Consider the following 12,238-nt stretch of genomic DNA (forward strand, 5'->3'; position numbering starts at 1 on the left):
GATGGTGCTTTTTCTGTCAAGTCCGCTTGGGAGTTGATCCGTTTGCGCGCTCCGATCTCTGGTATTAATCGCGCCTGTTGGGGTAGCTGGTTGAGGCCTACGATGTCATTCTTTCTTTGGAGATTTTGGCATCAGTGGCTCCCAGTTGATGAGGTGCTTCAGCGCCGTGGCTTTGCGTTAGCGTCTCGTTGTCAGTGTTGTGATATGTCTGAGAAATTCACGCATGTGTTTATTCGCAGCCCGGTGGCTAGGCCTGTTTGGCATTTTTTTGGTGCGGTCTTTGGGGTTCGTATCCCTGACACTGAGGATTTCAGGTTATTCCTTAGTGCGTGGAAGAGGAATCTGGTCTGGGCTCCAGGGGGCCATGTGAGGGAGTTTCTCCCTTTCATTATTTTGTGGTTTCTCTGGACTGCTCGGAATGATGCGAAGCATCGCCAGCTCTCCATATCTGGGGAGACGGTGAAGTTCCAGATTTTATCTTACCTGCGCCTCGCCCATTCTGCGCGTACTATCAAACCCAAGCATTGGATGGGTTTCTTCCACGTGGCGCACTTACTGGAGATTTCGGTTTGCTTACACAGATATCATCGGACGGCGATTGTTCGTTGGCTTAAGCCGCCGTCCGGTTGTTTTAAGCTTAATGTGGATGGGAGCTCGAGAGGGAATCCAGGGGATTCTACAGTTGGTGGCGTTGTTCGTGATCATTCTGGGCGGGTCTTGTTATCGTTCAGTGAGTTCATTGGAGCTGGATCCACTAGCCGAGCAGAACTTTGGGCAGTCTGGAGGGGTCTCCTTATTTGTTCTGATCTTTCTCTTTTCCCTCTTTGGATTGAGGTTGATTCCCAGATTTCTATTCAGATCCTCCGCTCTCGTCAGTGTCGTTGGGGATTGGATCACATTGTGTCTAGGATTTTGGTTCTCTTGAGGGGGCGGATGGTTCATATCTCGCATATATACCGGGAGGGTAACTCGGTGGCGGATGCTTTGGCGGTTAGGGCCCATGACCTTAGGCAGTTTTCCTTAGAGATAGGTCCTTCCTTACCCAGCCACATCTCCATCCTTGCCCGTTCTGATCGTTCAGGGCTTCCATACCTCAGATCCAGATATTCTTAGCCATTTGCAGCCCACTCTTCCTTTTGGCTCTCTTTCTTTTTATATATATATGTATTTATTTTTCTTGCAGGTCTTTTGTCCTTGGAGGTTGTTTTTTATATCTCATTTGAGATGTGCAAGTTGGCCCAGACACTTGCACTCTCCTTGTTTTGTTCTTTTGGATTTGGGTGGGTCCCAGCACTCTCCGCGTTGGTGCTTTTCTTTGGATCATTCTTGTTATCCGGCCGGCGCTCACTGCAGGCTTCTCCTTGCCCGCCGCTTTATTACTTTTATGCTCTCTGGCCGATTGTTATGGTGGCTCTGGATGATCTTTTTCTATGGTCTCTCTGGCCCGGAGTCTCATTCATGTCAGGATTTATATGGTTTCTACTTTCGTTCCGTGATTTGGTGGCTCTGGTTGTTCTCTATTGGTTGCATCTTCTTTCAGAGTTACAGTCATGCTTGGATTTCTGATTTTATGAGCTCCGTCAGTTTTCCCCCTCTCCTTGGGTCTTGGAGCTTTTCTGACTTTCGCTGGATTACGGTCCTTCTTTTGTGTTTCGACCGTTTTAGCACAGTGACTTTCCAGCTGCATAATATTTTGATTGCCAGATCGTGTACAGCGGACCGATCTCGGATTAGGATGTATTTTTCAGTTTGGCATCACACTGGCAGATGGCTCAGAGATGGGTACCATCGGTGGCCTTTTGCACCTACTTCTGAGCCGGATTTCTACTGTTTAGATAGGTTTCGATTTATTTTCATGTATTTAGCGTCGCTTCTGGACGTTCATTTCTATTATGCTCCTTACCTAGGGATTAGTTTTTGGCTCACATATTTGCCACCCTAGATTTTGTTTTCTGTGTGTTGTGTGGTAGCTTTTCGAGAGGTCTTGGTATAGTCCCCCTCTCGTTAGGTTTTATGATGTATTTTTGTTTTGATGATATATACAGGTAGGGGTCTGCCTAACCCCCCCGCTTCTAGCGGTGTTTTATCTTAAAAAAAAAAAAAAAAAAAAAAAAAAAACCCTAAACCCTAAACCCTAAACCCTAAACCCAAAACCCAAAACCCTAAACCCTAAACCCTAAACCCCTAACCCCCTAACCCCAAACCCCAAACCCCAAAACCCAAAACCCCAAACCCCCAAACCCCCAAACCCTAAACCCTAAACCCCCAACCCCAAACCCAAACCCTAAACCCTAAACCCTAAACCCCCAAAACCCCAAAACCCCAAACCCCAAACCCCAAACCCCAAACCCCAAACCCTAAACCCTAAAACCCTAAAAAACCATTTGCCCCCAAAAAAATTTTCTCTGAAAAAACACACAGTAAAAGGTGAGAAAACACACACTAAACCCGTCACTATTCACGCCCTACCCACCGCCATGCCACCGCCGCCGGATCCCGGCCGGCCAACCACCCCATCTGAACCGCCACCTCACGACGACCCTCCCTACCAAATTTCAGCTCAAATGGAGTCCGATTACCCACTCATTTCTCCGGTCAAAATCGCGGCGGTTTCTTCCCCGTCGTCGGCGCCGGCAACCGTCGCTCCTCCTGGTACGGGCCATACATCATTCTCTTCGCCTCACCCTCCCCTTTCATTTCCGGCACCTGCGCGACCGTCCAGTTTCCCCGTTCCGGCGTCATCTCCGTTCAAAGCTCCGCAGTTACTGTTCACTGCGCAGCCGTCGCTTGTTTCGTCGATTCCGGCCAACTCCGACATCCAATGTTCCATCCCGACCCCGATCTGTGACCCTCTCGTCCAGACGATTCCAATGGTTCAGGAATCACTCCAATCGGAGTTCAAATCAGCCGTGAATTTCAGATCTAAGAACACGCCGTTCGACGCCTCACTGCCGTCTTTCTCACCGCCGATTTCAGGCACTATTCCGGCTTCTTTCTTCATTTCCTCTTTAGGGGTTGATCGTCCAGGTATGGGTCGCATTTTGCCATCTTCAATTTCTGGTTTCCTGCCACCGGTCGGAAACGCCCAATTCGTAGGGCAATATCGAGTTTCTTCACATCCTTTGGTTAAATCGGACCCTCCAATGCCCGAGTCTGCACGAATTGGTCCCGGTTCTGGACTCCCCTCACCGTCGCCGGTCCATGGTGGTGCTCCGGTAGGTGACTCACGAGTCAACTCGGTCGAGTCAAATCACCGTGAAGGACGAGTTGACTCGGCAGTCAACCCTTGTGCTGAAACGGTCAAACCAGGTACGCGTGTTCCTATTCCGCTTACTGTCTCATTTCGTGATATCCTGACTCCACCATCCCCTCGGACGGCCAAAAAAAGCTTTGATGAGTTGCACAACTCTATGAATGACATGCCTGTGCCGACTCTTCGAAATGGAAAACCGGGTATTCTCTTCCCGGATGAGGTTATTTCTACCCTCGCAGAACCTTTCAAATTTGCTTTGGTTGGAAAAATTTCAGGGAATCGATCTCTAGTTCCAAATTCTGGTATTTCTGCGGCTTTTGCTAAATTGGGGCTAGTTAGATCTTTTGACTTAAAGTTCATGCCTCGGGGTTTTCTTGTTCTCACTCTTGCTTGTGAAGAAGACTATGCGTTCTTTTGGACCAAGGGGGTTATGCAGGTTGGACCTCTGTCGGTCCGCTTCTCTAAGTGGACGCCAGAGTTTAATCTTCAGGAGGAGTCACCCATTGCCCCAGTTTGGATCCGCTTCCCGGGTCTTCCCCTTCATTTGTTTTCTAAGCAAAGTCTCTTTGCTTTGGCCAAAATTGTGGGGAAACCGGTGAAGATGGATGATCATACTGCAGATTCTTCTCGAGGCGCTTTTGCTCGCGTCTGTGTTGAAATTAATGTGCTCGAACCGCCAGTCAAAGAGATTTGGGTGGGTTGGGGTGATCATGCTCAAGAAATTGAAGTCATTTATGAGCGAATCCCCGGGTACTGCATGGATTGCAAAATGCTGGGTCATTCGACCAGTGTTTGTTATTCCCATGGAAAAAATCCCAAACCTGTTCGTCCTAAGCCTGCTGACCGTGCTTCTGGCCAGTCTCCCCCATCTACAGAGTCTGCCCCTCCAGGGGGTGTTAATTCTGGTTTTAATTTGGGGACCCAGCCTCAGCTTCAGAAAACTGGCACGGGTCCCAGACGTAGAGGGAGAAAGAGGCCAGTTCGGCAGGTTCTTCCAAGAAAGAATCCTCTTGAGTTGAATCCTTTTGAGGTGCTCTCGCATGGGCAGGACGCGGAGCCTGATCCTGTTGGATTAGATTGTGTTGATATGGACCCTCCATGTGGTCATCTGGAGGATGCCGGTGTTGGGTCTTCTGGAAAGGATCCTTTGGAGTCTGTTCTTGTTGAGGGTGTGATCCTCACTGATGAGGTTATTGATGGAGGGTTACAGTTGGATGATTGTGTGGATGGTATTGGGGTCCCGTCTACTAGTGAGTTGCCTGTGTTTGGTTCTCTGGGGCCTTGTACTTTGAATCACAGTAGTCATTCCATCCCCTCTGTTCCTTTGTCTCCTGATGATGCTTCCTCTACGGTAGAGGAATTGGTTGCCAGGCAGGGTCCTTCTGTCAGTGAGCTGGTCTTCCGGCTGGAATCTGCTGGAGATACTGATCAGGAATTCGATCGGCATTCTGAGTCGGGTGATGGCTGTAGGTCTGAAGGTCGTATTCTGGATGCTGATATGGGGGATATTAAGAAAAGGAAGGAGAATGCTTTTCATAGGTCGCGTAAAAAGCGACAGGGCGGTTCTGGTGCCCATTCTCCATGAATTTTCTCATATGGAATGTCAGGGGGCTCCGGAGCTCGGAGTCTCAACAAAGGCTACATGCCCACGTTAAAGATAAGAGAGTCAAGATCTTGGCTATTTTGGAACCCATGATTGATCTGGATGTTCGTTTTATGACTCGTCGTTTTGGTTTTTCTCGAGTTATATCGAACTCCTCGGGTCATATCTGGGTTTTCTTTGCGGAGGATGTCATGGTTGAGTGTCTTTTTGATCACACTCAATTCCTTCACTTCCGGGTTTCTGCTACTTTTTTGCCGACCACTGTCTTTTGTTCCTTTGTTTATGCTAAGTGTGACTACATTGAGCGCAGACAGCTTTGGAATTCTTTGCTTCAGGTTAAGCCTGCTCAGGGTCCTTGGCTTGTTGGTGGCGACTTTAATGTAGTCAGGAATTCGTCGGAGTGTTTGGGTTCTTCTGGTGGGCGGTTGCTTCCCATGGAAGAATTTAATCACTTTATTTTGGATTCTGGGTTAGTAGATGCTGGTTTTGAGGGGTCTTCGTTCACGTGGACGAACAAGACCATTTGGAAGCGTCTTGATCGGGTTTTTGTGTCTGTTGATTGGGGTGACCATTTTCATTCTATTCGTGTGGAGCACCTCATTCGTACGGTCTCTGACAATTGTCCTCTTTTTGTGTCAGTCCCGGTCTTTGCTAGTGGGCCGAGTTCTTTTCGCTTTCAGAGCATGTGGCTCAGGCACCATGGTTTTTTGCAGACGGTGAGGCTTAATTGGAATTTACCGTGTCATTTGAACGGTATGCCCCGTCTTTTTGTGAAGTTGAAGCGCCTCAAAAGCCATCTGAAGTGGTGGAATAAGAGTGTTTTTGGTGATCTTTTTGCCAAACTTGCTGAGGCGGAGCAGGCTGTCCGGATTGCTGAGGCAGATTGCGAGGCTGCTCCTTCGGATTTGCATTGGACTAGTTTGTCCAATTGCAATGCAGATCTTGCTAGGGTTACCGCCATGGAGGCGGATTTTTGGCGGTAAAAAGCCGCTTGTAGGTGGTTAGAGGATGGTGAGAGGAACACCAAACTCTTCCACAATATGGTCAAGAAAAAAAGGGTGGCTAATAAAATCTTTCGTATTTGGGATAATGGCTCTTGCATTACTTCCCCTGAGCTTATTCAACAGTCTGGGGCCGCCTTTTTTCAAAACCTGCTTACTGGGGATCCTTTTGTGCTTTCTTGCCCGGATTTTTCTGATTTCCCCTTGGTGATCTCGGATTTGGAGAACGCAAATATTGCTGCCCCTCCTTCTTTGGAGGAGGTGCGGGCGACTGTTTTCTCCATTCACCGTGATAGTGTGGCGGGGCCTGATGGATTCTCTTCGGCCTTCTTTCAGCATTGCTGGGAGATTGTCCATCAGGATGTTTTTGATGCGGTCCTGGATTTCTTTCGGGGTAGTCCCTTGCCACAGGGGTTTACTGCCACCACGATCACATTGATTCCCAAAGTCATGGGAGCTCAGGCTTGGTCGGACTTTCGTCCTATCAGCTTGTGTAATGTGACTAATAAGATAATTTCCAAACTTTTATATTCTCGGCTGAAGGAGGTGGCGGAGAGGCTGGTTTCGTGGAATCAGAGTGGCTTTGTTCCAGGGCGGGTGATTTCGGATAATATCCTCCTTGCTCAAGAGCTCACTCATAGTCTTTCTCTCCCCACCCGTGGTGGCAATGTTATTTTGAAACTGGATATGGCTAAAGCTTATGATAGGGTCCAATGGTCTTTTCTGTTGGATGTCTTGAGGCATTATGGCTTTTCAGAGCAGGTAGTGTCGATGATATCTGCCTGCATTTCTCATTGCCAATTTTCAGTTAATATCAATGGTTCACTCACTGGATTCTTTGGATCCACTAGGGGTCTCCGGCAGGGCGACCCTTTGTCCCCACTTCTTTTCATTTTGGGGGCAGAGTACCTTTCGCGTGGTCTTGATCGTCTTTATCGTCAGTATCCTGCGATTCGGTTGTGATCTCCTTCTTTCCCACCTGGCCTATGCTGATGATGTCATTATTTTTGCCAATGGTGGGACTCGTGAGATGAACAGTCTCATGGATTTTTTGCATCACTATGAAAACTGCTCGGGGCAGTTGGTGAATGCAGTTAAGAGTGTCATTATTTTGCCTCCGAGGTGTTCTGGTCGTACTCGTTCCCGTCTCCTTCGTATCACTGGGTTTGGGGAGGGTTGTTTTCCTATCAAATACCTCGGAGTTCCTTTGTTTCGTGGGAATAGAGTTTGCTCTCTTTTTGATCCCCTTGTGCAGATGGTGAGTAAGAAGTTGGAGGGTTGGGAGCTTAAAACTCTTTCCCCGGGGAGCCGTATGACTCTCCTTAGGAGTGTCCTCCTTTCGGTTCCCATTTACATGTTCCAGGTAGTCCAGCCACCTCTGGCAGTTATGGAGAGGCTTGAGAATGTTTTCAATGGTTTCCTGTGGGGATCCAGATCCTTGGATAAGAAATGGCATTGGGCGAGGTGGTCTCGTGCATGTCTTCCTGTCTCTGAAGGGGGTCTTGGATTTCGCAGGCTCAAAGATATTGTGGATAGCTTCTCCATTAAATTATGGTTTCGTTTTCGTCAAGGTTCATCCCTATGGGCCAAATTCATGATGAGAAAATACTGCCAGTTGGTGCATCCAGCTTATGTTTCATCTGCTGGGTTCATTTCTCCCACTTGGCGTCGTTTGCTTAAGATTAGGGCTCGTGCTGAATCTGGCATTCGATGGAGAATTGGGGTGGGAGATGTTGCTTTTTGGGATGACATCTGGTGTGGGGATGTTCCCTTGTCTAGTCAGGTCCTGCTTAGGGGGGATCGGGGTGTCCGTGTTTCTCACTTTCTTTCAGATGGGGCTTGGGATTTTGATCTTCTCTGCTCAGTTGTCCCACCCTCTGTTGCTGAGACTATTACTCTGATCCCTATTGCATCGGGGGAGCCCGATTCGGCTATTTGGGTGCATAGTTCTGACGGTGTTTTTTTCGCTGAAATCCGCATGGGAGCTTGTCCGCTTGAGAGACCAAGTTTCTGATATCTTCACTCCTTGCTGGGGCAGTTGGCTGAGGCCTACTATGTCTTTCTTCCTCTGGAGGTTTTGGCATCAATGGCTTCCAGTTGACGATGTGCTCCAGCGTCGTGGTTTCGAGCTGGCGTCTAAATGTCAGTGTTGTGAGATGCCTGAGACATTCACGCACATTTTCATTGATAGCCCTCTTGCCAGGTCTGTATGGCATTACTTTGGGGCTGTTTTTCATGTCCGTATTCCCCTTACCAGTGATTTCAGACTCTTCCTCAGTGCTTGGAAGAGGCATCCGGGGTGGACTCCTAGGGGCCACGTGAAGGAGTTTTTGCCTTTCATTGTTTTATGGTTTCTCTGGACGGCTCGTAACGATGCGAAACACCGTCATTTGCACATTTCCGCGGAGACTGTTAAGTCTCAGATTTTGTCTTATTTGCGCCTCGCTCACGCTGCGTCTACTGTTAAGCCCATGCACTGGCGGGGTGTTTTGCAGGCTGCGAGGGCTATGGGGATTTTTGTTCAGTTGCGTAGGGCTCGTAAACTGACGATTGTTCGTTGGTTGCGGCCGCCGTTCGGGTGTTTTAAATTGAATGTTGATGGGAGTTCGAGAGGTAGTCCTGGGGACTCTACTGTTGGTGGGGTTGTTCGTGACTCTTCTGGGCATGTGGTGGTTTCTTTCAGTGAGTTCATTGGAGTTGGGACCAATGTCCGGGCAGAATTATGGGCTATTTGGAGGGGTCTTCTCATTTCTTCTGATCTTCATCTCTTCCCTCTTTGGATTGAGACTGACTCTTGGATTTCCATTCTTTTACTTCGTTCTCGTCGGTGCTGCTGGGATCTTGAACATTTTGTTACACGGATTCTTTTGTTGATGAGGGGGCGATCTGTTCATTTATCGCATATTTACCGGGAAGGGAATTCTGTGGCGGATGCCTTGGCGGCGAGGGCTCATACTTTTAGGCAGTACACCTTAGAGTTAGGTCCTTCCCTACCTCCAGACATCTCCACCCTTGCTAGATCTGATCATTCTGGGCTTCCATACCTCAGAAACAGATCCTCTTAGCCATTTGCAGCCCCTTCTTCTTTTTTGGATCTCTTTCTTTATGGTCTCTGGCTCTATATCTATTTATATCTATATACATATATATATATATATATATATATTTTATTGCAGGTTAGTGTACTTGGAGGTTGTTTTTCACTTCCGTATGGTCTGTGCAAGTGGGTCCAGACACTTGCACATGATGTGTGTATTCTTGTTTGTTCTGAGTGGGTCTCTGCCCTATTTCTGTTGGTGCTTTCCTTTGGCACATTCATGGTTCCTGGAGGGCGTTTACTGCTGGTTCTCCTTGGCCGCCGTATCAGTTATTGTAGAGGTGTTTGCTGGATGTCATGGTGGATTCATGGGGTGCTTTCTAAAGGATCCTCTGCTTCTTATGACATGTTCGTCAGACTCCTACTTCATGGGATCGAGATCTCTGCTCTTTTGATTCAGATGCTAGATATCTTTTGTTCTGGCGGGATTGCGATCTATATACTACTCTGTGATCGCCATTATTGGACTCTCCAGGATGATAGCTCCGGGATGAGAGCTTTTGCATGGACTCTGCGATCATCTCGCCATTATCATTTTGTCTTCCTCAGCATGCGGTTCATAGCGCTTCTCCTTTTTTATTAGTTGTTGCCGCTTATTTGGTAGTCTTCTAGGGTTCGTTTTGCTTTTGTAATTCCTTCCCTAGGTTGCCTTGTATTTATGTTTCTACTGCTTTAGCCTTTTTGAGGAGGTTATGGTTTTATCCACCTCCTCTTTTAGGTTTTTTTTCTGTATTCTGTATTTTGTTACTGTTTATTTTGTGGATATATACAGGTAGGGGTCTGCCTAACCCCCCCGCATCCGGCGGTGTTTTCCGGAAAAAAAAAAAAAAAAAAAACCCTAAAACCCTAAACCCAAAACCCTAAACCCTAAACCCTAAAACCCTAAACCCTAAACCCTAAACAAAACCAAACCATTTGCCCCCAAAAAAATTTTCTCTGAAAAAACACACAGTAAAAGGTGAGAAAACACACACTAAACCCGTCACTATTCACGCCCTACCCACCGCCATGCCACCGCCGCCGGATCCCGGCCGGCCAACCACCCCATCTGAACCGCCACCTCACGACGACCCTCCCTACCAAATTTCAGCTCAAATGGAGTCCGATTACCCACTCATTTCTCCGGTCAAAATCGCGGCGGTTTCTTCCCCGTCGTCGGCGCCGGCAACCGTCGCTCCTCCTGGTACGGGCCATACATCATTCTCTTCGCCTCACCCTCCCCTTTCATTTCCGGCACCTGCGCGACCGTCCAGTTTCCCCGTTCCGGCGTCATCTCCGTTCAAAGCTCCGCAGTTACTGTTCACTGCGCAGCCGTCGCTTGTTTCGTCGATTCCGGCCAACTCCGACATCCAATGTTCCATCCCGACCCCGATCTGTGACCCTCTCGTCCAGACGATTCCAATGGTTCAGGAATCACTCCAATCGGAGTTCAAATCAGCCGTGAATTTCAGATCTAAGAACACGCCGTTCGACGCCTCACTGCCGTCTTTCTCACCGCCGATTTCAGGCACTATTCCGGCTTCTTTCTTCAATTCCTCTTTAGGGGTTGATCGTCCAGGTATGGGTCGCATTTTGCCATCTTCAATTTCTGGTTTCCGGCCACCGGTCGGAAACGCCCAATTCGTAGGGCAAAATCGAGTTTCTTCACATCCTTTGGTTAAATCGGACCCTCCAATGCCCGAGTCTGCACGAATTGGTCCCGGTTCTGGACTCCCCTCACCGTCGCCGGTCCATGGTGGTGCTCCGGTAGGTGACTCACGAGTCAACTCGGTCGAGTCGAATCACCGTGAAGGACGAGTTGACTCGGCAGTCAACCCTTGTGCTGAAACGGTCAAACCAGGTACGCGTGTTCCTATTCCGCTTACTGTCTCATTTCGTGATATCCTGACTCCACCATCCCCTCGGACGGCCAAAAAAAGCTTTGATGAGTTGCACAACTCTATGAATGACATGCCTGTGCCGACTCTTCGAAATGGAAAACCGGGTATTCTCTTCCCGGATGAGGTTATTTCTACCCTCGCAGAACCTTTCAAATTTGCTTTGGTTGGAAAAATTTCAGGGAATCGATCTCTAGTTCCAAATTCTGGTATTTCTGCGGCTTTTGCTAAATTGGGGCTAGTTAGATCTTTTGACTTAAAGTTCATGCCTCGGGGTTTTCTTGTTCTCACTCTTGCTTGTGAAGAAGACTATGCGTTCTTTTGGACCAAGGGGGTTATGCAGGTTGGACCTCTGTCGGTCCGCTTCTCTAAGTGGACGCCAGAGTTTAATCTTCAGGAGGAGTCACCCATTGCCCCAGTTTGGATCCGCTTCCCGGGTCTTCCCCTTCATTTGTTTTCTAAGCAAAGTCTCTTTGCTTTGGCCAAAATTGTGGGGAAACCGGTGAAGATGGATGATCATACTGCAGATTCTTCTCGAGGCGCTTTTGCTCGCGTCTGTGTTGAAATTAATGTGCTCGAACCGCCAGTCAAAGAGATTTGGGTGGGTTGGGGTGATCATGCTCAAGAAATTGAAGTCATTTATGAGCGAATCCCCGGGTACTGCATGGATTGCAAAATGCTGGGTCATTCGACCAGTGTTTGTTATTCCCATGGAAAAAATCCCAAACCTGTTCGTCCTAAGCCTGCTGACCGTGCTTCTGGCCAGTCTCCCCCATCTACAGAGTCTGCCCCTCCAGGGGGTGTTAATTCTGGTTTTAATTTGGGGACCCAGCCTCAGCTTCAGAAAACTGGCACGGGTCCCAGACGTAGAGGGAGAAAGAGGCCAGTTCGGCAGGTTCTTCCAAGAAAGAATCCTCTTGAGTTGAATCCTTTTGAGGTGCTCTCGCATGGGCAGGACGCGGAGCCTGATCCTGTTGGATTAGATTGTGTTGATATGGACCCTCCATGTGGTCATCTGGAGGATGCCGGTGTTGGGTCTTCTGGAAAGGATCCTTTGGAGTCTGTTCTTGTTGAGGGTGTGATCCTCACTGATGAGGTTATTGATGGAGGGTTACAGTTGGATGATTGTGTGGATGGTATTGGGGTCCCGTCTACTAGTGAGTTGCCTGTGTTTGGTTCTCTGGGGCCTTGTACTTTGAATCACAGTAGTCATTCCATCCCCTCTGTTCCTTTGTCTCCTGATGATGCTTCCTCTACGGTAGAGGAATTGGTTGCCAGGCAGGGTCCTTCTGTCAGTGAGCTGGTCTTCCGGCTGGAATCTGCTGGAGATACTGATCAGGAATTCGATCGGCATTCTGAGTCGGGTGATGGCTGTAGGTCTGAAGGTCGTATTCTGGATGCTGATAT

At 48.4% G+C, this 12,238-nt stretch overlaps 1 protein-coding gene across 1 annotated transcript; it reads left to right on the forward strand.

Annotated features, from left to right (window-relative positions):
- The first annotated feature begins 4,834 nt into the window (after positions 1-4,834).
- LOC142534425 (uncharacterized) lies at positions 4,835-5,839 on the forward strand. The gene is made up of 2 exons (XM_075641294.1): positions 4,835-5,273; positions 5,496-5,839. Exons 1-2 carry the CDS (start codon positions 4,835-4,837, stop codon positions 5,837-5,839), a joined length of 783 nt encoding a protein of 260 aa, XP_075497409.1.
- The last annotated feature ends 6,399 nt before the right edge of the window (positions 5,840-12,238 follow it).

The sequence above is a fragment of the Primulina tabacum genome, unplaced genomic scaffold (assembly GCF_025594145.1).
Source record: "Primulina tabacum isolate GXHZ01 unplaced genomic scaffold, ASM2559414v2 Contig507, whole genome shotgun sequence".
In the NCBI taxonomy this organism is placed as follows: Eukaryota; Viridiplantae; Streptophyta; class Magnoliopsida; order Lamiales; family Gesneriaceae; genus Primulina; species Primulina tabacum.

Excerpts from the sequence above, each read along its gene's own strand:
- LOC142534425 (XM_075641294.1), top strand. The coding sequence starts at position 4,835 with ATGAATTTTCTCATATGGAATGTCAGGGGGCTCCGGAGCTCGGAGTCT. Across the intron at positions 5,274-5,495 it reads GGAGTGTTTGGGTTCTTCTG|TCCCGGTCTTTGCTAGTGGG; the intron begins GTGGGCGGTTGC and ends TTTTTGTGTCAG.